General features: G+C 33.8%; 3 protein-coding genes across 5 annotated transcripts; 2 read left to right on the top strand and 1 right to left on the bottom strand.

Annotated features, from left to right (window-relative positions):
• Nucleotides 1-608: 608 nt before the first annotated feature.
• LOC105256092 (centrosome-associated protein 350) lies at nucleotides 609-13,210 on the top strand. Its single transcript, XM_011265747.3, has 12 exons — nucleotides 609-1,207; nucleotides 1,677-1,840; nucleotides 1,914-3,653; nucleotides 3,751-3,967; nucleotides 4,051-4,535; nucleotides 4,650-4,867; nucleotides 4,939-6,288; nucleotides 6,596-6,759; nucleotides 7,024-7,190; nucleotides 7,261-11,071; nucleotides 12,308-12,390; nucleotides 12,488-13,210. Exons 2-12 carry the CDS (start codon nucleotides 1,709-1,711, stop codon nucleotides 13,205-13,207), a joined length of 9,087 nt encoding a protein of 3,028 aa, XP_011264049.2. The 5' UTR covers nucleotides 609-1,207; nucleotides 1,677-1,708; the 3' UTR covers nucleotides 13,208-13,210.
• Nucleotides 13,211-16,151: 2,941 nt separating this feature from the next.
• Nucleotides 16,152-20,883, bottom strand: LOC105256094. 3 transcript variants are annotated; one of them, XM_011265750.2, is made up of 7 exons: nucleotides 20,847-20,883; nucleotides 18,606-18,832; nucleotides 18,124-18,316; nucleotides 17,956-18,056; nucleotides 17,700-17,836; nucleotides 17,300-17,635; nucleotides 16,152-17,156 (listed from the first exon to the last, which is right to left on the bottom strand). In XM_011265750.2, exons 2-7 carry the CDS (start codon nucleotides 18,651-18,653, stop codon nucleotides 16,835-16,837), a joined length of 1,137 nt encoding a protein of 378 aa, XP_011264052.1. In that variant the 5' UTR covers nucleotides 18,654-18,832; nucleotides 20,847-20,883; the 3' UTR covers nucleotides 16,152-16,834. The 3 variants fall into 3 exon arrangements, with proteins under 3 accessions (XP_011264052.1, XP_011264053.1, XP_011264051.1); XM_011265751.2 differs by lacking the exon at nucleotides 20,847-20,883 and adding an exon at nucleotides 19,363-19,470; XM_011265749.2 differs by lacking the exon at nucleotides 20,847-20,883 and adding an exon at nucleotides 19,368-19,470.
• On the top strand, nucleotides 20,063-24,400 carry LOC105256093. Its single transcript, XM_011265748.2, has 11 exons — nucleotides 20,063-20,250; nucleotides 20,730-21,037; nucleotides 21,196-21,474; nucleotides 21,548-22,336; nucleotides 22,466-22,685; nucleotides 22,782-22,981; nucleotides 23,054-23,296; nucleotides 23,416-23,585; nucleotides 23,691-23,841; nucleotides 23,960-24,129; nucleotides 24,265-24,400. Exons 2-11 carry the CDS (start codon nucleotides 20,936-20,938, stop codon nucleotides 24,368-24,370), a joined length of 2,430 nt encoding a protein of 809 aa, XP_011264050.2. The 5' UTR covers nucleotides 20,063-20,250; nucleotides 20,730-20,935; the 3' UTR covers nucleotides 24,371-24,400.
• The last annotated feature ends 134 nt before the right edge of the window (nucleotides 24,401-24,534 follow it).

The raw sequence follows: 24,534 nt of genomic DNA, 5'->3' as shown, positions 1-24,534 counted from the left end.
TCCGACTCCGAGTAGCATGCGGTAGTATAACGCATACAAGCATCTACCGTGTGAGAAAATAATTTTTTGACTTCTTCCCTCAAGTAATTATGAGTCAAAATTTCTGAACTGACGATCTTAATTATCAATCGTCTTTTATAAATTATTGTACATACATTATTATACATTATATCTTTTATACTATTCTATATAATATTACATACAGAAATTTAGTATTACATATAAATAAAGTATTATTCTTCAGAGAAATCATTGTGACCCATGACGTTTAATAACCCATCTCGGCAGCGATCAACCGTATTAAAGATCCTATAATAAGTATCGGGTGATTGGCTACATTCAGCGGACTCGATCGCTAAGTAGCAATCGTGATTGGTTTCTACTTTCAGGACTGACCAATCAGCATCGAACTACGTCAACAAAATCTAGTAATATTGCCCAACTGTTGAATCCGTTGAACGCGGCCATTGACCTTCACAATCTTTCCAACAAAAAATACACATAAAAACTTACTGTCACGCGATTGGCTGTCAAATAGAAAAATTTTCGGAACTTTAAAAACTCTCTATTCGATAACCAATTGCGTGTTTACCTGTGTTTTCTTGCCAGAAAGTTACCATCATCACGAAAATGCACACGTATCAGGATTCTGCGATTGGACGAACAAAGAGCGATGCGCCGAATGAGGAACATGTGTGTGGCACTAGCGTCTATAGGTGCCACGGTACAAGTTTTATTGGAATCTGACGCGTAAACACGGTGACAAGTGGAAGAGAGAGAAAAGGTGGGAAAGGGGAAAGGAGAAAGCGGAGGAGGAAAATTTCTCGAGAGATCCTGCGATCTCGGAAACAGCTGTATGCTTCTATGGAGAGACGCAGCGTACACGGGATTATATCACGCGATTCTTCGCATTCCCCACGCGATCCTCGCGCGCTCGCGTTGTTATCGATCATCCCGTGTGCGTGTTTATACTTCTCCCTCCTCTTCTGGTTGCCATGTCTAGTCGCGAACCAGTAGCGGGTCGTGACGTACCACGTGATCGCACAGTTTACAAACGGCCGTTGTGATAAACTGCTGAGAACGCGATACTAGTACAAGTACGCAGTGCGCGCGCGTTGTACGTACGTACGTAGAATCTTTGTGCGGAAGGCGAGAAAAAAGGAAAGGGATAGAGAACCCCGCGTACGACTTCCTCGAGACGCTTGTGGTAAGACACCCCTTCGCAGAATTGTCGATCGCAGATCGTAATTATCACTTTACCGTAAATCTTTAAAATATGGCGCCATAAGTCAGCAAAGTGTGCGTAAAATTATATTCCTCTTCGAAGAAATGTCACGTTTCTCGGTCGTCTAATTCGTGGTTGTCATTGTGAAAATTTTACGTTAAATTAAAGGAACATTTTCTATTTATACGTTTAAACTGTTTTTAAAGGACAATGTAGTTTAATTAGATTTATTTTTTTTAGATTAGTATAAATGTTTTAAATTTATGATAAATATAAAGCGATTTTTGTAAATTACTTTTCTTCATGGAAATTTTAAAATCGACTTCGTGTCTCAATTTGCAAATTTTTAAACTTGAATACAATTTTGTAAAAATAGAATAGTTAAATATGCAAAGACATTGTCTTAAATTATTATTGTCTTTCATTATATTTATATATGCATATTCATAAGGAACATGGATGATGATATGATGGGTCAATGGAATGTTATCCACATGGTTCAAGAATAAAAATATGAAGAGTAGCGGACAGAAAGAAGAACCTGAAGATAAAAGAAAGTATGTTTTCTTCTCGGATCCAGATGTTGTTGCTAAACGTGCCGAAACTTCTGCCATTGTGAGTGACTTTTGTTATTTTTTTTCTCTTATATGTACATGTTAAATTTTATAAACAGTTTTTTTTATTTCAGACAGCACAAATTAAATTAGATTTGGAAACACAACGGCAAACTATTGAAAATCAATTAACCCATTTACAAACTTCTGCATTTGACTTAAAGAGTTTGGAAAATTTGTTATCGTATCATCCTGTACAGCCATATCCTTTTCCATTTATTAGCGCGGTGAAACGGAAACTTGCTTTAGGAGATTGTATTAACACTGGCTCAAAAGCATACGATCCAAATTCTCAAGCAAAAAGTTTGACTTCTTCAGTGTTAAAAGCAAAAGGTACACAGAATTTGTGTCAAATTGTACAGAAAATGGATTATATCAAACCACTGAAAGTTCCAGATTTGAAAATTTCTCCAAAAACATTGGATTTCTCCAGTAGAGATAACTCTGTTTCAAAGGAACTGCCTTCAACAAAGTCTGAAATAATTGCAAAAGAATTTGCACATGATAGATCTGACAGAACACTAAGAACTGGTGATAAAGTACAAAGAAAATTAGATTTTTTCTTTCCAGATGGATCATCAATTATTAATTGCGAAAACATAGAACCATTGAAAGCACCAAATGTATCCATAGCATCTAATTTATGCAAAAAGAAGGATCATGTTAGAGATAGTTCCAGGGAAAAGGAAAATAAATCCAAAAGGATGAAAAAAGACGATTCTTTGTGTGCAAAGAGAGATGAATCTGTGCGAGAGCATACAAAACGCAGTCGAAGTCCAAGACATATTTCCAGAAAAGATACAAGCAATATAAGTAATGTAAGATTGCAAAATGATAAATCATTTCATGCTACAAAAAATAATGATTTTCTGTCGATGAAATTAAAAGACAAAAATGCTTTAATTTCCACTGTTAAAAAGGATAATGATAAAAGACAAAAGTTCTTTAATGCGCAGTCTGTGGAGTTAAAAGATAATTCTGTAGACTCCATTGGTCGAGTATCAAGCAGTGAACCACTGGTCATTTCGTCAGATAAAGTTACATTGAGAGACAATAACAATAGTGTTTCATGTAACAATACTGAAACTAAATCTAAAGATATTTGTCATATGATGCAAAGATCTGAGATAGAAAACTTGAAATCAGATTCAGATATATCTAATCATTCATTTGATTTAGATAATAGACAATTAAAGGAAGATAAATCAAATAGTATCTATAAGGAGCAATTAAAGAGAGTATTTGATAAAAATAAAATTTTGAGTAGCAGACTTGATGGAAAACAACATAACATTAATTCGGAACAATCAGAGGACATTGGATCCATGTCTGATACAAATAGTTCTAAGAATTGTGTTTATCATATAAATTCTATGCCACCAAAAAATAAGGATCTCGAAATGGTTTCAGAAATTAAACAGAACATTAATTTTGCTAGATCAATTAAAACTGATGAGCTTAAATATACGGAACATTCTGAGGCACACCTCACAAGCACAAGTACTAAAAAGAATGAGGAATCATATTCTCAGAGTGTTGGTACAAGTAAAGAAACAACTACTAATGATGATTCGAATAATGTAGATGTTAGTAGTACATTGCCAGAAGCATTATTCGATCCTAGAAGAATCTCTTTTAGGGACAGCTATTCCCAACAAGAATTTAATGATTTAATTACACCAGAAAAAATAAATCTTGTCAAAACTAAACGAAGAAGAAATTTGATACCAAGTAGTGATTCAGAAGTAGATGCAAGATGTCCAAAGTATAAGCCAACAGTAAAATCTGAGAAGGAACAAGAGGAAGGACAATTGGTAAGTATATAAATGCATATTATATATCTATTCTTATATATAATCATAATAATAATGTATTTTTAATGAGGTAAAAGTATATTTAAAAAAATTTTAGATGCATCCAAAAGCTTTACATAAGCAATTTCAAGCAGAATTGCAGCTTTACGAAACTTTCAACGAGTCTCTTAGGCAAGTCATAGATGTTGAAAAATGTTTATACAATACTAAATGCGAACAAGAAAAAAAGAATTTGCAAAAAAATGAAGAATTAGAAGAAATCATTGAAGATGGATGTACAGTTGCTGCAGTTGACAGTAATATTGTTGAAAAAGGTAAACTATTTTTATTAGTACAATTATTCGTTCAAGAATATAATTAGAGAACTTAATAAATATCGGAAATATTTTTATGACAGCAAGAAATTTGATTGACTATTCGAAAAAAAATGTTAGCGACATATGGAGACCAAGCGACGAAGCACATTTTATTGGAAAGTATTATGTTCCAACAAACCAAACTAATGTCGTCGAATCAGCGATTATTAATTATGGAAATAAAGCGGCGGTCAAAGTAACGGAAGTACAAGCTAAAACAGTGCACGATATAGCGACTCAAACGAAACAAAAAAACACGCAGAACAAATTATCGGAAATGATTGAAAAGTTATATGAACAATCGTCTTCGGTCGAAAATGATATTGCCGAACACTCTTTAAATTCAATTGAGCAATTCGAGAATTTAGACCAAATAGAAGATATATCAGTACCAAGCAGAATAAGAACCATGTCGGAGATTAGTTTACATGAAACTACCTCGTCGATAAAAACGGAAACTGGGACTGAAATTAGTATTTCAACCCGAGATGTAACGTTTTCAATTAATCAATATTTGGATTTAGAGGTAATTATATTTTATTTTATATTTTTATTTTATATTTTATATATGTATATACACATTTCTAACTATATACATATTAATTGAGTATTCAATTATTTTTTTCTTTTTTTTTTTTAGATAGAACAGCTTATAAGAGATGAGAATCATCGATGCAATAAAATGGAAGAGTTATTAAAATCTCGAGAAAAAACATTGAGCGACAAAACTAAAAAATTGATACAATTAGAAGAACAGAAACGTGCGTTAAGAGATACGGGACAAGACAGTCGTTCCGTAAAAAAGAAACAGAGAGCTCTACTTTTAAAATTGCAACAAGAAGCGGAATATCTTTGCAAGTAAGTGATATTTGCATAATTCTACATTACGTGTAAATATATTTGTACTAAAATATATTATTTATTAATAGAATAAAAAAATTGCACCAACAAGCAAGCCAGGAACGAATGGATATGTTACGAAAACAAAGAAATATGTTTAATCCAGAAATGTCGACGAGAAATATTTTAACGAAATTAAAAAGGAGTGCCGATAGTCAATCACCGAGAAGATTATCAGGTCCTATGAAGGGTTACGACATACGCAGTAATAGTTCCAGGAGCTCTGTGATTGAATCGGATAAATCTCAACATGATTACTCTAATATAGAACCACAACAAGGATCCGAGAGTGACGTACACTCGATCAAGTTTGACTTAATCAAATCCGACGACGCTAAAAATAAAGAATTACGAGAAAAGGATCCCATGTCACCGAAAAGAAGCGATATATCGATGCACGAGTTAAGGTCTCGAAAATATGAAGAAAAAATGCCCAGAGCGGATATTTTGCAGCGGAAGCAAAATCAGCGTAACATGGAGTCGAAACGAATTCAAGGCCATCCTATGAACATAAAACGTCTTTTGGAAAATCAGGAATCATCGATTGGAACGTCGAAATTAGAATTAATAAATGCGTCAGTACTTGAAAAATCCGAATCCGATACGATAGTAGAAGAATTGTCTAAGAAATCGAAAACGTCACAAGCAGTAGATCTTTCTATGCAAACTGCGACCATCGTGAAAGAAAAAGACTCAACTTCTAATATCGTAACCGCTAGCAATGAATCTATAGAGGAAGATATAAACACGATAGCTCAAGATACTGTCTCTAAAACGACACAAATTTCTGAAGATATATTGCAGACAAATACAAGTAAAAGTTCTAAAAAGATTGATAAATCTGTAATGAGCGATAGAGACATATCTAAGAAGTCACAATATAATGATGAATTAAGTACGAATTCTAAACACAAGAATTTCAAATATCAAAAAATGAAATCACCTTCTAATACACTAACAGAAAATATATTACAATCCAAATCAAGTTCTCGTTTATCCAATGAACTTAAACATCAGGATAAACGAATACAACTTGAGCATGAATTGCTTCACTTAGATAGTAATAATAAAAGTTCAATTTTAGGCGAGTTAGATTTTAATGTAAGCCAAGAATTGCTTCAGACACCTGTCAAGCATTCAAAACTGATAAAAGATAAAAACTTAAAATTAAGTGAAACATCTAACAATTATAAGAGTAAGGAAAATGTATTCAGTCAAATCAACAGAAAGCTTGAACATGATGAGAGTTGCAGAAACAAACAAAATACGTCCACGTCTCAAATCAGCACTTTTGCCATTTCTCATCGTAGTTCTAAAGAAAGCGAGAAAAATTTATCAAAATCTGTAGTTGTCCGATCGCAAGACAGACATTTAGAACAGTAAGTAACACGTAATACACATAGTTGTGTGCGAATTTTTGTTCTCCCTTTACTCTTTATTTTCTTTTTATAAACATTCTTACATATTATTTAGCGCGAAAAAAGTGCAGATATGAAAACATATGTTCCGTTAATAAAATCTTGAATCACTAAAGTTATGTGTCGGGAAGTCTAATAATAAACTATGCATTCGCGCCAGATCGAGTAAAGCATTGTAAAAATAGACTCTGCAGAGAGGTAGTCCGCATGACGAGCATGCACATGCATATTCTTGGAGTTGTACATTTTTTTCTTCTGTTCTCTTCAGACTTTTAATCGCGCGCGAAACTGCACTGGCATCGCGTAAGAATTGCATCAAGGAGTGGATGGCGTGGCACGCGAGATTAAGAGCGGAAGAAGATCGTGTGAATCGTATGGAGCAAGCGGCATTTAAACTTGTTGCAACTTATTCCAATGTCTTGAATCAGCAAGGTAATATAAAAGCTTCATCGCTTAAGAAAAATTCAATTTCATAATAATTTAATGATAGTATGCTTGCTAATGAATTTAATATTGAAATTCGCAAGTGATAATCACAATTAAAATTTTAAAGTTTTAAAAAAACAAAAAATTAGTACTAGAACTTTTTTAGGATATTATGATTATCATAACAAATTCTTTTTTTGAATATTTATTAAATGTAGTTTTTTTTACATAATTTCAAACTCTAATCACAAAGTCTGTGTTCTTCTATAGATACTACTATTTCGTCCGATACAAGCGATGTCGAGGGAAGGATAGGATATCTTACTGAAAAATTAGAAGAACGACGCATCGAAATGGCGCGTTTAAAAAGGGAAGCTAAGAAGGAAACGAAAAAACAACTACGTGCTCTGGAAACAAACCTACTGAATCAAATTAAAGTAAGTGTATATAGAGGTAATTATATTCTAAAAATTATATTTCTAAAAAATTACCATTTTTCTTTAATAGAAATACGACATGACTATCCACGAAATGCGCAAAAAGTTGGAAACGAAGAAAACTAAAGAAACCGACAAATTAGCTATAGAACCAAAGTCATTGGCTGAATTCAAAGTACCTGAAATACCACTAAAGAGAATACAAAACATTTATAAGAGCAGCGATTTATTGAGATCTAAATCGGAATCTGATCTCTTAATAACGAGAAATCAGCAAAAAGATCCGTTAAAAGGTCTTTTGTTTACAACTCCTATAACATACGATGATAAATATGAAAAGAATAGTTCTAAAAAATCTGTAAAATACACGGACACCAAGAGCACAAATATTTCAGAATCAAAGGACACTAATCAAATCGTTTCCGACGAATATACATCGACAGAAGTTTATGACAAAATTCGAACAACAACTTCGAAGTTATCGACTACAAATGATGCACATTTGGAAAAATACGTTCTTTCTAAGGAAATGCAAATTGAAGAATCCGGTATTACTAGGACAAAACAAAGTAGTATATCCAGTGCTGAAGATGTTGAAACGAATCTTGATACAGCAAAATCAGAATCTGAAGTGCAAACATTATCGGATGCAAGATCTGTAGATCATAGTACTATTAATACCGAATCTACTAATAATGAATTAATGACTAATGTCGATCCATCCCAGCCAAAGATGAATCTCACGATACAATCCGAGATTCAAGAAATGGGAAACGACAGTATAAAATCTATTTCAAGTAAATCCAACTACTCCACGGAAAGTACTGCGCGTACAGTCGCTGATTCCGATATACTTACTTATTCAAAGAAATTGGACTTTTTGCAATTAAATAATAAGAATCTGAGCGAAGATATAAGCGCTATTGAAAACGGTATTAAAGTGTTTTCGGAAATAATGTCGCGTTTGAACGAATCTAATGAAAAGTCTAAAATAAACGATGAAAGAAATACATCGCAAGATATATCAGAGATAATATCTAAATCAGTTTTTAGCGACAAAATTGTTGATATTGCAAATGAGGAGAAGCATACGACGTCGGGTGAAACTACCGACTCTCTTTCTATTTCGACAAATAATGAAAAATCAAAATCCCCTAAATCAAATGATTTGAGTCACGATAATAATAAATCGGACGAAATAAATAGTGAAATATCGGCGATAATTTCGGAAGAAGTCCAGCTCTCCGATTTAGATCGTGAAATTGATTACGAAGCTAAAAGCAAAGAGATTATGAATGAAATAGAGAAATCGATAATATCAGAACAAATTAAAATAGTTCACGATGATTATAACGCAGCAACTTCGGTGTCAGAAAACGAAGACAAAGATTTATTAAATGATTTAGCCTCGGAGCTCGAAGTAAAATCGATTTCTGAGATTTTTTCCAAAATGTCAGAAAGCAGAAGAAATCTCGATCGTGCAACGACTACGGCGACGCAAATTATCGATGACTCGAGAAAACGTATAAATGAACGAAGCGTTAATTTAAATAAAGACAAATTGGAAAAAGATTTTGTAAAAGGTCAAACGGAAGAAACATGTTCGTTGAAATTTTCTGAACGTCCTCATTCTCCTATCATTGCGGGTCACTGTTCGAAAGAAAATTCCGAAACGCAAAGCCATTTGCAAAGCGTACATAGTGCAGTTCCAAGTCAAGTCTTGCAAGTTGTCGCCAGCAAAGATTCAAAATCATCGGATAATATTCCCGAGATGTTGGAAGCAGAAATTGGTATTGATATTAGAATATTGAAGAACCTCGATGAAGATGAAACAAGTACAGTGTTCGAGCATAGCAAACATTCAATGGTACTCTCATCTAATCAAAATCAATCGCATGCAATTAGCACGGAAAATATTTCTCAGGATAGAGACAATTGGTTAACTTCTGATTCGTTTCAAATCCCGCAAGATGAAGTTAGTACTGGAGAGCGAAATGAAAACTTAAAATCGCACGTAGATCACACAAACAATGCTTCGAATAATTTCTCAAAGGAAAACGTAGAAACACGTTGCGTTGACGACGCTACGAATCCAGAAGTTGAAATTAATTTAGCAAATAACATTAATGAGTCGGCATGTATTCCAAAGGAAGAATCTACTAAAGTCGAAATGCACGACATTACATTCAATAATATATTAACGGAATCTCATGTGATGAAGAGTAATGATGAACTTGACGATATATTAGATATAATCGCTAGAGAAAATAATCGAGGAGAAAGTATTTCTAAAGAAAGCGGAAAACTTGATAACGTTATCTCAGATTCCATGACTGAATTATTAGAGAAAGTTAAAGATATTGTGGAAAATGATGGCAGTGTAGATAATCATTTTAAAGGAATTTTATGCGATATTGGTGTAAATGACGAAACTGAAGTAGTCTCGAATTTCTCATCGTTAAATAATAAAACACAAGATAAAACAAATGTAGAAAATATAACCGAAAGTAACGTGGACTTTCCAAGTACGTGTAATGATAATAAATCTAGTAATAGTGAAAAAATAATGGATATTCCGTTACAAGCGGTCGATGAAACTGGTGATAAATCCGCTGTAAGGGTAAATTTGCACGTCGAAATCGACAACGAAGAAAGCCCACGCGAAGCAATACCGGAAATACAAGAAATTATAATAACAGAACTGGACTCAGATAGCGTGGAAGATAATGTTTTATCGGAACTTGAAATCGATGCTAAAGTTGAATTAGCTGAAGACGAAGAATCCACCGCAAGTTGCGTAAGCGAAAACGAAAATCGGTATACTGTGAAAGAAAAGAAAGATATTATAGAAATAAAAGAATGTTTGGAATCAATTTTGGAACAAGATAGCTCGGATGGCGAACAATTGGATAATTTAGTGGAAGTTGCTGAAAGCGGATTGGATACTGTAGAAAAAATCATTACATCGTCGCATGACTTTCCTGTAATAGACAATACAATCTTTGTAGATGAAAGTACTGAAGAAAAAACAGATGACACAGCTGGAAAGGTTGACAAAATCATAACAATATCGGATACACCGGTAAATGAAAATCTTAACAAAACTTTCGACATATTAAAAGACCCAGAGTACGAAGATATTTCCGAAGAGAGTCTCGAGGTGTCTGAAATTTTAGATAAAACTGATTTGAAAGCAGGCACTGCGAGGAAATCTTTCAATTTATCGGATAAATATCAAGCTACGCAGAAATCGGAAGAAGTATTAAGAATATTAGATGAAATTTCGCAAAGATCATCCGATTCTATAAGCAATTCGCAGAAGAATGAGAAGAGTGCTGCACAAAGCGAGACGCAAGAAGAGATCAGTGAGCTACTCGATGCAGAAGTTTCCGCGGAAGATGACAGTCCATCTCCCGAGATGAAAAAGATAACGAGAAGCAAAGTCGAAGAGAAATCTTACAAAGTGAACGATGAATCGAAAAATCGGTTTCTAAAAGATGTAGAATTACAAGATGAGCAACCATCAATGGAAGCTATTAATGATATAGGCTCCCCCGAGGAAAAAGACAGGTCTCCATTGAGATTAGACGCTGATGACGATGACAAATCCACTCGAATAGCATACGAACTGCAGGAACAAGACGGCTCATCCGGTGAATCCAGCGAAGCCGGCGATACTCCAAGAGGTGTTTCTGACATTGAGATGGATTCGCCGAGAGACTTCAATGATTCCAGACTGGACATTGATATCCTGGATGATGAACTATTAAGCGATACTAAAGCCATGACGGATCAAAACGATGTGAAAACCAATTTTCACTCGTCATCTATTGTTGCCACATCCGAGAATGACATTACGGCCATGATTAATAAATTAAAAGGTATTCTCATTATTGTTATTTTACATACATATATTTTGTTCGATATATGAAATTAAAAAGCATATATAGTAGACGATATATAAAGTCAACCGATTGTAAATTTCTACCATACGAGTTCTCTACATATCTAATGTATGTGAATCAGTATTAGTCCTATAATCAATCGTCCATTTGATTGTACATATTTCTTCAAATTTGAAACGCGTTATGTGCTGTCATGAAAATTACAACATTATGATCCAATCAATGTTTTGTTATCGCGTAAATGTTTTTAAACATGCAAAACAATCTAGTTAGGAGATTTCATACGTCGCAAGACAATAATCTTTGAAAGATGCTATTCGAGTGAATAGATTTGCAAGAATCGAATAACATATTTCAAGCGAAAATCAACATATATGTATATGTTGAGAGATAGTGGATCGTTTCTTTTTCTCTTTACGAATTATTGTTGTACACATTCTCGACTGAAATCATGCGATGCTATTATTTTATGTGGGCTGACCATCATCTGAGAAACACTCTCGATATACATATTTATACGTATCTCGATTTGTACACATTACATATTATATACGGAAACACCTTTTGTATTTTTTTTTTTTTTTTTTTTTTTTATAATGGCTGTGTGCTCTCCTGTGCAAAAGCATTGCCTGGTATAGCCATGTGTTGTTTATTTTCAGACAAATAGCAAAGTCGAGATTATATTTATCTAAAGGTAATACACGAAACTACGAATGATACGAACATTGACTTGTTATTATCTCAGTGTACTACAATGTCGATGTCGCATGAAATGCTTGATCCTGTGATTATTATTAATATTAATCTGTATGCGCGCACAAGAAAGGCCTGTAAATATTATGCATCACAAAACACAATTCAGTTCATCAACTATTTATCTATCTTTCTCTACTCTCTAAATCTCTCTATCAGAAAAAATTGTGTACAGATCGTGTACAGATGTTATATGGAATGTCCAACACCCTGTTATAGCTTTGTACGTGCATTGAAAACATTTGTTTCTCGATATATATTGGACGTTTCCTATTTTTTTTTTTGCCTCCCCCTCCCCCCCTTGCAACCTTCTTCCCCTTTCCTTAGAGTACAAATTAATCCCCCGATGTAATGTGAAGGCTCTCGTGTTGCTTTTCCCGAGGAACTTGTCTCTCGGCCTGTGTCTAAAGTACTTGATTGATATAAATATACATTTTTTCCTCTCTCTATTCCGTACAGCTTCGCTGGAACAACCCGGTCAGGAGGTTGCCGAACTGCAAGCCAAGTTGCTTCGCATCGAACAATTACAGATCGAGTTGGAGGTTTGTATCTTTTATGCTATTATTATGAAATCTACACTTTTATAATAAAATCTTTTTGTGAATAAGTAAATTAAATTATGCATATTACTTTTATAAGATCAAGAAATTGGAAGCGGAGGAAGTGTCCTTCTATGTCCGAGAAATACCAAATAAACCGCCGCCTCCCTACACTCCGCCTGGAGATGGTCGACTATCAGCCTCGCTTGGTTCGCCTTCGATGACGCCTGCTGTAATTCCATCCAACGTTGAGGAATTAACGTCGTTTACCGAGAAAGCTACAATTCTGATATATAACGCTAAACAGGCTGGCGAGGACATTGCGAATCTAGAAGCGCCTGTCGAAATTTACGATTCAATCACAGACAAAATAAACGAGGACAAGGACAGACGGATATACAACACTTTTCTCTTCGATCTTTGCAAGGAGATTATCGTGGAGGTCTTTCGGGCAGAGTACGAGAAACCTGGCCCAAGCTGGACGAAACCGAACGTGAAGACGAAACCTGCGATGAAGATTCCGAAAACTATGGAGGATCTCGTCGAGTACGTTAACCAGGAAGTCGCTACGTTGTTTGGTTTCAAAACGAAACTGCAACGAGAGAACATGGTGATGCGTTGGAGCAGGAAACGTAGGGACCGCGTCGACGAGTTGCTGGCGAGAGAAGCCCAAGCCGAAGAAGACGAATGGACAAAGTTTCATCATGACGAATTGGTGGTAAAGAACGGACTTACGGTAGCTATACTGGATACTCTCATGATGGAAACAGCAAACATAGTGAAAATAGCGTACGGTAAGAAAAGAAGAATAATGGTGTAACAATCATAACATTTGAATAGAGGTATTTATCATATTTTGCAGTATGATATTAGTAAAAATGACAAGGGATATATAAGTATCCTTTCATGTTTTTTTTTCTCAGGACTGCGTTTCTCACGTTACATTCTCATTTTTATTTATTAACAGTGTCTTGTAACGTGTAACATATAGGCTGGTTCCTATTTATTTGTTGACTATACAATTTGTTGCTTTTTTCTTTTTTATCGAGCTGATACGTATGCGAATGTTCAAATACAGTAAAAAAAAAAAACAAATCGCAATGGAATAATGAGAATGAAAAGAATCTCAAAGAAATAATAAGAATTATGTGAACAAAACAGAAAGATAAAAGTATAATACTAGCCATTAATATATTCTATCCACAGAATTTTCGATAATCAAATGCTCTAGGTCAGTTTATAAAAACTTTATCTCTTGTTAACACAGCGAATTTGACGAGTGTTTAGCGTTTAATGATAATTACATATACGGGCTATCATAAAACAATTGACACATAAGAAGTGATGTATGTTCTGTTTTTATTCTAAAATGACAAGTATTCATCACTGAATATAATTGTAGAGCATTTTGTTCAATTTGTTTCGCATAGAATTGATAGCAGACGTACAATCTTCTGCATGTTTTAAATTTTATCATTTACACTGTAGTTTGAATCGAAATTGTACAATATAATTATACATCACACGCATCATTGCGCAATTTATGGCTCTCGTTGCACTATAATTGAACGAAATGCTCCCTCGATTGCTGTGTATGTAAAGCATATTTTAGCGAAACGTATAGCATAAGTAAATCGGTAAATCTCGCAATAAGTCACAAAAGTTGGGGACAACGGTCATATGTGCTCAATTACTTGTAATGAAATTAACAAAATTCAAACGGAAAGACTGACATTTTGGGGCCATTTTGATCGAAATTATAAACCGTTAAATCAAATACATAGATCGAGATTGTAGTAAACATCGGCTATACAGGGTGAGGTGCATAAACATTTTATCTCTGAAAATACATTTCCTCCTCCCCCCTTTCTCTTTCTTTTTTGTTATTATTTTTACATATTTTAAATTATGACGTTTTATATACTCCTCCTGCATATCGATTTTTGTGTCGAACGAATTCGAGAGATTAATCCCTTAGATAAAAGGTTGATATAGCCCCTAGAATCGTGTAGTCGTGTACAATCGAATCCTATATAATGCATTACGTTACATTTATTATTATCGACGCAAACTATCTATAATTTCATTTTTTGATGGACTGATAATCGATCGATGTACGTTTTAATTTGATCGCATGTCGCGTCGCGATCGATGCAATTCCGTTGCACTTAGTTTTATGTTTATGGTTGTGATGTAAATGTAAGGCTTGCAGGAATGTGCGATGGTAACGTACATTCAAACATTGTTAGTGCGCGAATGCAGCTTTCATAATTTTTCATTCAATGTCATCTTCGTGAATGTACGCTATCTCCAAGTTCTTGTACGCTTTAAAGATGTAAATACTGCAGCGCTCAAGTGCTCATCGTCCAGCGATGTTCCTATATACGTGTAGGTAACATTGCTCTTTTAATTGATTTTAATTGTAACTTTTTATTAAACTTTTATACGCGCGCGCGCGAATCACCCTGAAGAATCTTCTTCCGTTTGCAGGGTACTCTTCTTAGCGTTATTCACAATCCTCTTTACATTAGCCGTTCTCGGCCGTGTCTGTAGTTGTTACAGAGATTGTTCGCATATGTAGTGTTGATTATGTACTTAACTAAGGTATAATATATTTTATAATAAACTTTTTCGGAAAAAGGATATTTTTAATTACCTATTGCGTGTAAAAAATAAATAAGAAAAATTAATATATTAATATATTTATTAAAATAAAACGCGGTAAAAAATCTTTTAATGTTTTATAAATAAATTATTACAATTTATTTATAAAGCATTAAAGTTTTATCTTTTAGGGAACACTTAAAATTTAATTATTCTTATGATGCGCGGAGTTAAATAAAATTTGAAGTGATTAGATTATAAAATGTCTCTAAATTATAATAACATAGTTAAAAAGAGAGTAATTTTTCATAATAAAAATTCACAAACCTGAAAATGTAAAATAAAATTCTTTTGTATAAAGAATAGTTTAAAAAATAATTTCTAAGGAAATAATTTGGAAAAGTGAAAAATTAATATATTAATTCCTGTACAAATATGAATGATACGATAAAAATGTATATTCATAAAATATATGTAGAAGCTTCATAACATTATTATGGAAAATAAGCTGCAGAAAATTACACAGAAAAATAAATAGGTTAGGCTTTATAGTGTTATATTATTTTAATGAGATTCATCCATTCACAAGCGTACAAGATTTTATATAATTACAAAGTACTTTTTTTATTATATAACTTGATTAATAATGCGACAGATTTTTCCATGTTATTTCGTACAGAGTATATCTGTGAGTCCTCAAACTAAAGTCCAATAATACTACATAAACTTTCTTAATTTTGAGAGTCAGAAATAACAATTTTATAAATAGATAAGATATAATTGCGGATTTTTTTTATTAATATTAGGCAATATTATACTCTTATAATTTTTAAATGTTTTTCATTTAAAAATGCATGAAAGAAAAGTTAGAGAAACTTAGCAAAAAAGGATAAAACTCGTATCTACAGTTATTATATCATTGCACATTTGTTTTATGAAATAATATAATTTGTGATATTTGTGAATTATCGGAAGATTGAAATGAATTATTTGCCTTAGAGCATATGATACATCATCATACAACAAAATCTATGATACACTAAATAGATGCAAACTAATAAAAAATTAAGAAAATATATATATATATATAACGTATATTATATATATATAAATATATACATGTATGTATATATAAATACATGTACATATATATACCATATATATGTATGTATGTATGCATGTACATATGTATGTGTGTATCATATCAATAGTAGCAAGATCGTTCCATAATTTGCCGTTTCAATAATATAGAATACGTGAAAATGACTAGATTCGATTCTGAGAAGCTGTTCTTTAATGCTTCATCATCGAGCAAAAGTTTAATATACATACATGCATGCATCGATAGCATTGGAATATATCGCACGTATATTAAGCTAAAGTTCGTCAAGTACAAATGTCAGCCAAAAGACTAGCATTTGGCAAGCTTGGTCGAGTCTTTTGCTGTTTCAGTGTAAGAAGGGAAGAAGCCTTCTTGTCTATCAAAGTCTTTTGCTAAACACTCTGATGCTGATTCGTATCATCGATCTACAAAGCACAAGTTCTCCTATATTTCTTTATCTCTGTCTATAACGAATAAATTGGTATTGGACTAGATTGTTCCATCGAAAATCGTACAGCTTATGCTTGTCATTGTCGTCGCTATTCTAAGCTATATATGCATAAAACTGATGTGATTTATCAGTACCAGTGAATGTGTACAAGAAAACATTGATCACTCGTTATCGATTATTCTTATTACAGCTGTTATAGTATTGAAAGATTCTCAATGCGTTTCAATGCTCCGGAAGTAAAATTCGCCAGATTATATAATCTCTACAAATCAGCGACATATCTTCGCGATTTACTGTCTCCGTGCATTATCGCCGTCCTTCGAACCTTCACCGGTATCATCCGCATCTCTCGGATAATCTTTAGAATTTCTGTCTTTAAAATCGCGAGAATGATAATAATGATTACTCTCCCTTCGTGATGCTTGACCTCTAAACTTGCGATTATTGCCGTCACGACCGTAATTGCGATATTCGCGTGATCGGTACGATGGCGACTCGAAGCAATTAGTCGCTTCTGCTGATCTTACGCTGCCGTTCTGGAGTTGGGGTAAAACGGTCGAATCGCCCGTATCGGCCTGATGATCTTGCTTTTCATGCCGATTTGCATTGTATCTGTAACAAGATTTTATTATGGATTTTTTCTTTTAATTTTTCATATTCCATTGCATCAAAGATACATATTTTAAAGACAACTTCCACATGAAATAAGTTTTAAATTTATATGGGAATAAAATTTTGTAAAAACTTGGCGATACCTCGATGATCTGCGATGCCAGTAACTCGGTATCGGTAACGGTGGAAATTTACGAGAATTCTGTTCCTGCATTGTTGTACTTGTAGGCGAAACACGGCTATGATGACTGTTGTTACCATCGCGAGAACGTCCGCCTCTGCTGGAACTGGCATTATTTGCTGAAGCCGCTCTTAGCGAAGCTATCTCCTTCTTCTGATCCATATTCTCCTTGTGTAATCGCTTTACCATCGCGTATGATTCCTCCAAAAGTACAACCAGACTTGCTTGTACAGGATCTCCGACTTGAACTCCCACATCTGTCGTTTCGATTTTATTCTTTTGATCTTTGTCCAACTTTCTGCAGGAGAGAAAAGTATTAGCTTATTATTAACACATATCTTTCAAGTATAAAGCAAACTGACTTTTTCTGCTGTTCTATAATGCTCGACAAATATTGGTTATGTGTTTTTGCCTCATGTAATGACGCCTTAATATCTTGTAAGTCTTTCTCCAAAAGCTCCACTTGCAGAGGAGTTACATTGACACATATTGGGCTATTCTGTAAATATAATTTATATAAATCTCAATTTTAGAAAAAATATGCTTTAAAAAAAGAAAAATATTAGAGAGAAGCATGTATAAATATCAAATATTCAAAACAATTTGTTATATAGATACCTTTGATTTTGCAAACCCATTTCCATTATCTTCAGGTGAAGAAGGACTGCTAGCCGCATTGCAATGTGCTCTTTTAGAAAATACTAATTGAAACTGTAAATCTATAAAAGAGTTTATAAAAAAATTAAAAGCGAGATACTTGAAGGAAGCAAGAATGATTTCTATTACCTCTATTTCTTTGACGCAAAGACTCTATTTCTTGATGTAAAGCAACCAGAGTTGCCTGATGCTGTTCTTGTAAAAATTTCATGTTCTGCTCAAGCTGTACTACTCTGTCTATATTTAGGCTTTGATGCCTAACATGTGCAAAACCATCATTTCTTTCATTCAAAGAAACCAAATCAGGTGGTGCTTTCTTTCCCTATAAAAATGTAAAAATATAATCTTACATATTTCTAATTTAAAAGCTTGGAACCTTTTTTTACTACGGTATGCAAATATTACATTACATTATTATAATATTGCTTTACAATGTCTGCAAGATTTTATGTTATTTATTTATGTGATTTTAGCAATATGTTTATACAAGAAAATTATATCAATAGAAGACACATACAAGCATATTTTAATGAAATTTAAAGAAATAATTTCCACGCAATAAATTTAAAAAAACTGCCATATAAAATATTAATATAAAAACATTTACTTACTTGAGGAAAGGGCACTGTTGGTAGTTTCATCAACACTTTGGATGTCATTTTTATAAGTTTGTCCTTACACAAACTAAAGTTTGTTTAATTGCTTTCCTCTTATCTATTTATATAGTATTTATTATTTTCAGCAGTGAAATATTTTACATTCAACGCATCAGCACAATTGTATAGTCTAAATTTATTAGCGTAAATAAAATTTCTTCAAGTATTTTATCATAAGCAATCTAGGAGAAGAAACATAATTTTATAATTAGCATTATTCTTAAAAATCTAGATATTTTTTTAACAGTATTTTTAAAAGTATTCTAATTCACTCTCGACTTTGCAAAAAATTATACCGTTTCTCGAAAATGTAAATCCAGAAATCACTTTTCATTATCCATTTTAAATCTGATGAAATAATTAAAAAGAAAATGACGGATGAAAAAATCAATTAAAATCTTGTAAATACTCGACGACTCATTTTCAAATTGATCACGCTGCGAAAATAGCACAAATACAATTATCAACGCGTATTCTTCGTGTGACTATCGCGGAAGGGATATAATTGAAAATTGCAAAATTCAAAAACATTCCTCATTCGAACATCACGGCATACGCCATGTAAGGGGAGTCTTAACTCTCCCAAGAATTAACGATCACTGGAAAATCACGAGGACGGAGCGAAAAGACTTTGACGAGTTGGCTCGACAAAAAGCGCTGCGTGAGTATCGAGAGATATTTGAGAAAAACAATCTCACGCAGATCAAGATACCTCACCGTGCGTGCTTGCGAAAGGTTCGATAGGACGAAAAGCGGATGAAAATTGCGAGCGCAGCGAAATCCCAAGATTGAATGAGAACGTCCTGCGCGCACATCGTGACGTCACGTCGCGCCGATTGGCCGGCGACGTTTGACACATGGCGCGTTTCGAAATCGGACATTTGAATCATTCCCACGCGATTCGCTCGGAATCGTCGTTCTTCCCGTAATCGCGAGAAGCTTATCGTCAAAAGCTCAATCCGTCGACACGCAATTTTATCCAAGCAACGTTATCGCGAGCCTCGACGCGAACTGTCAACGATTCCGCATTCGCATTCGAATCTCGCGCGCTTTCCCTCCATCGGCGAGTCACCCGCCTTTCCCACAGGGGTTCTCCGATGGCGGTTTCCTCGCCTCTGGCCCTCGGTGCTGGTTTTCCATCCGAAACCACTTTTCACCGAGTTATTCTCAACGACCTCTCAATCAACGCGATGAATCATCGTTTAAATTAATCGCACAATTAAGCCTAAGCGGTGCGAGCTGCGACATCCCGCTAATATCGGAGCAGCAAGGATGGAACGGGCCGATGAGCACCGCTGACGCGACGAGGATACACCCCATTCGTCGTGGGTTAACCCGCGCCTTCCGAACCTCGGCATCGGCCTCGGCCATCGCTCAGGAGTAGTATTGATCCGCGTAGCCGCGCCCACGCCTTTTCCGATCGTATCGCCCCGCGTAGTCATCGCTCCCGAACACACGATCAACGATAAAAAGCTTCAATGTTGATTTTTCGTCTCGTCGCCGACGCGACAGAGGGATAATTGCACGACTGTTTTCTCTCTTGTCTACATACGCGAAAAAAACGGACGTAGAAATTAAGGGAAAAATTATTTTTGAACGTGTAAGAGATCTCGTCTTAAAACTCGTTTCTCCTGGAATTATTCTCCGCACGCGATTCGATTACAAATTTATATTTATATTTTAATTGAGCGATTTTTAAAGGATATTTTATAATTATATTTATACTTTACTTTCGATTACTGTAACAAAAATTCTGTATTAATAACAGAGTAATGATACGATCAAAGTAACGATTTCTTGTTTTTGTTCTTGGAATCTGACAAGCAGCGAGATACATTTTGTATCTCGCGTAATATTCGTTTTAAATATCGATCGTAACGTCATTGTCAACATGCGTAATGCGTACATTGTCATTGCTGAAACAATCCCATCCTCTCCGAGTTGTGTACATATATATATGCATACACAACACACACACACACACACACACACACACACACATATATATATGTACACACAGTAATTATTAGAAAAAGAGAGGGAGAAAATTCAACAAGAAAAGAGATATCGATTTTACAGCAATTTCAGGCCGGTTCAGAAGAGGAAGCAAAAGGAACTTATCTCCATGTTCATATTCCACGTTCCCATGCGAGGAATTGTACCGCAGTATATTTCGTTTTATAAAATTATACTTACTTTCCTTTGATATCCGTTATTTATGGCACGGCTGAGGGGACGCGAATGAAGGCATAAACCTTCGGAGTACTAAACATAACCAAGGAAGGATGTCACTCCTTTTGAATCCCGCGAAATCTGCTCATCTGAATGATAACGAAACGGAAAATTTGTTTCTTTCAGAGGACGAAAGCGAAGATTATAATTTTAAGGTAGATCTCTCTCTTTCTCTCTCTCCAATTTTTGTTATATACAATCATATATTATGTAGCACACGCATATTTATAGCTGTATTATATTTTTTTCACATATGTTTCGGCTGCTTTTGAAAAGAGATGAGATTCTCATTTTATTCTTTTTTTTTCTAAAGTACATACCTGCAAATCGTTTCAAGTACATAGTAAAGGATGTACGTAGACAGAGATGCCGTGAGGAAGAAGAGAATGTATGGACTTCTTTCGTTAAACAGCAAGAGTTGAATGGTTATAATAAAAATGGTATGCAGCCCTCTGTTCAAAATATTAAACAGCTGTTGGATGAAGGCATGAAAGAAGCGGATAAAGAATTTAAAAGATTAGAGACGGATATTATATCTAATAGGATAAAAGATTGCGGTAAAACTGGAAATAATAAAAAAAAAAAATTAAAGGTAAGAGCACTTTCTATGAAAATAATGCTATAAGAATATATTTCTTAGATTGCTAAAGTTCGCATAATAATAGGTAAATAATATCAGGGATTTAACTTCAAAGAAGATGCCAGTTACGAGAGACACTGCAACAGGTAGCACCAATTTACTACTTACAATTTCTGAAGAGGAGAATATCCCAACTTATGAGAGAAAACAAGAGCCTGAATATTTTAAATCTTATGTCAGGAAGTCTCGCTCAGGTCACGCGATATCGCGAAAGAAGCAATCCTCGTCGAAGCAGCTTCATCGTACGACTAATGATGTCGAGTATAATTCCAGTCCGGAAAGTACCACACGACGTCAGGACGATGTCGCGGATGGAGTTATTCATGTACGACCGGATCCACTTACCATGCGTAAAATTCTGACAATGCAGAGAAAAGTTTGCGAGCTACTGGACGAAATTGCATTCAGATTGGGAAATATTCCAGCGCCGGATGGCATTAAAGATTTACAGAGGCGGCAGCAGTGCGTTGCCGAATTCGTTGTACGATTCTCGAGAAATTATCTGTATGATCTCAATAGATATGTGAGAGACATTCAGAGACATATGTGTATTATATCGCCGCGAGCGATAATAAGACCGAATCACAGAAGCCTTGGACTTCATATGCACGCTATTGAGCATAAGTTACTCGCCGCTCATCAGTTACTGCTGCATGCATTAGTTGCTTATTGCAAACACATTCCTAGTTCTATTCTCAAGGGACATCCAGGAAAGTTTAGAGAGATATTACAAGTAGTTATCGATTTAAAGACTATGTGCGATCGACTTCATCTAAACTATCTCGATTCGGGGGACACAGATATTTTGTCGCTGGTAATATTTCATTTATCGTTATAGATTTCTCATATATATATTTTGTATATTTGAAAATGAATTGCATTTTTTTTCTGCACCTAACACAAGTGCAAGATTTAAATTCGCTTACAGGTTTTATAATTATAGGGAAAGGATATTGAGAGCAAATGCAATACTATTTTATCAAAGTTAAAACTTCATGTAGATAGCGATCTCCTTGATCCTAATAAAACGTCATCAATGGCATCCTTCACTCCGCATTCGACAAATAAAAAACGATTCAACAGCAAACAGTTATCTAATCGTTTAAATATGTATAGTGTGGAAAATGTCAAAGCTCCTAAAAGTAATCCTAAACATAAGACAAGTATGTAAATCTATTTTTGATACAAACAAGTTAAATATATCTTACAATAGTTTAGCTTGTACAAATGTTACATGTTATACATTATTATTTTTTTAGATTATCAGAAGGATAAAAGATACAATACAATAGATACACATGTTAAAAAAATTACTAACGAACCAATATCTAATCGGCTATATACCAGTCCAGTATCATCCAAGGATGCAAATCAAATTAGCATTAAAAAGCATAGAACATTTGCAAAAGAAGAGGATATAAAAACAATGATGGATATATTACCTATAGATTCAGATAATGTAAATAATTTACATAATATAACATAGAATATTTTAACATTAAAATTTAAGTATTTTTTATATGTTTTGTAGTGCAGCAACCTTGAAACACAGGAAAGACATAATATGCTCACAAGAAGAATACCTAAAACATCGAGAAAAGTTTCTGACAACTTGCAAGATTCAAAACAATCAGAAAGTTTAGAAAACATTGTTAAAAACACTACCACAAATAACGACGATGAATTGATGAGAAAAATGACAATGATCACAGAAGAACATTTGTCCAGTTTAGTGCCAATTATAGCGGATCTTATGTCGTTTGTTTCTAATAAAGTGAGTTATGGTAAAAACAAGTAAATTATCTCTTCATCAAAAATAAAATTTAATAAATTCAATTTAATAAATTAGTAATTTGATTGTATTGTAAATATTTTTCAAATTTACATATATAGCAAAATGGAGAGGTAGTGCCAATTACAAAGTCAACCACAAAAACATTAATAGATTTTCTACAGAAATATCAATCACCTAAAAGCACAAAAATTAGCACAAATATCAATTGCGATGTATGTCATTCTTCTGTAGAAAGCAGTTGTGAATGTGAACATCTTAAAACAAACAGGTGATTGTTTAGATTCCATTTTATAAATATACTTCATTTTTTAATTTCTTACTTGATACATTTAAAGAAAAAAACAATTTTTTAATATTTTGTTTTCATTATAAGAACTTTGACTGGAATAGAAAAAAATGCCAAAAATATGCGACTGATTTGTATGTCATCGACGGAGAATACGTCAAAGGAACCGCGTTATTGCGACGCATCGTGCCAAGCAAATTGTGAAAGCTTAACAGAATTGTCAGATTTCGAAATGAAGGTAAATTATAACTAAATAATGAAGGTAAATTATAACTAAATTGTGAAAAATAACTAAAGGGATTATGAGTATAAAGGATACAATTTTTTATACTAATTATATTGTTCTGAATTAATAGATAAAAGAAGAAAAACGCGTAGCAAATTCGTTGAATAATATTGAACTCGTTGTTTCCGACGAAACCGAAATGAATTTTCTGAAATATAGACGTGAATATCAGCGTTTGATGCAATCAATTCCAATGTATTCTAGCATCACACAAAATAAACCCTGGGACATTGTCGCGTGGTAAATATAATATTTAAAAAATAGATTCTTTGTGTGTAGAAATTTTATATACATACAATACATATGCATGTGACATACATGTATGTAAACAACAAATTATATTTACTATATTAAATTATATTTAATTATATTTAGGATATCCGATAAACTCGTAGATGAATTAATAGTGGAGATTTCGAAAGAATTACAAATAGATGATGTTATTCAGAAGTTATTCGAGTTAGAATTTCAGGAATTTTAACAATAATGTGAATCTCATGCATGTTAAATATGGAAAATATGCAAAAAGGAATCGTATAAGAAATTCTATATAAATTTGATATATTTTATATATACATGTAAACTGATAAAAAATTTTGAAAATAAAATATTGTTTTCTAAATATACCTATCTCTTTCCTCCTAA

This window comes from Camponotus floridanus, unplaced genomic scaffold (genome assembly GCF_003227725.1).
Source record: "Camponotus floridanus strain SB8 unplaced genomic scaffold, Cflo_v7.5 scaffold19, whole genome shotgun sequence".
In the NCBI taxonomy this organism is placed as follows: domain Eukaryota; kingdom Metazoa; phylum Arthropoda; class Insecta; order Hymenoptera; family Formicidae; genus Camponotus; species Camponotus floridanus.
Note: the sequence above shows the minus strand (reverse complement) of the source record. Positions and strands in the feature narration are given on the sequence as shown.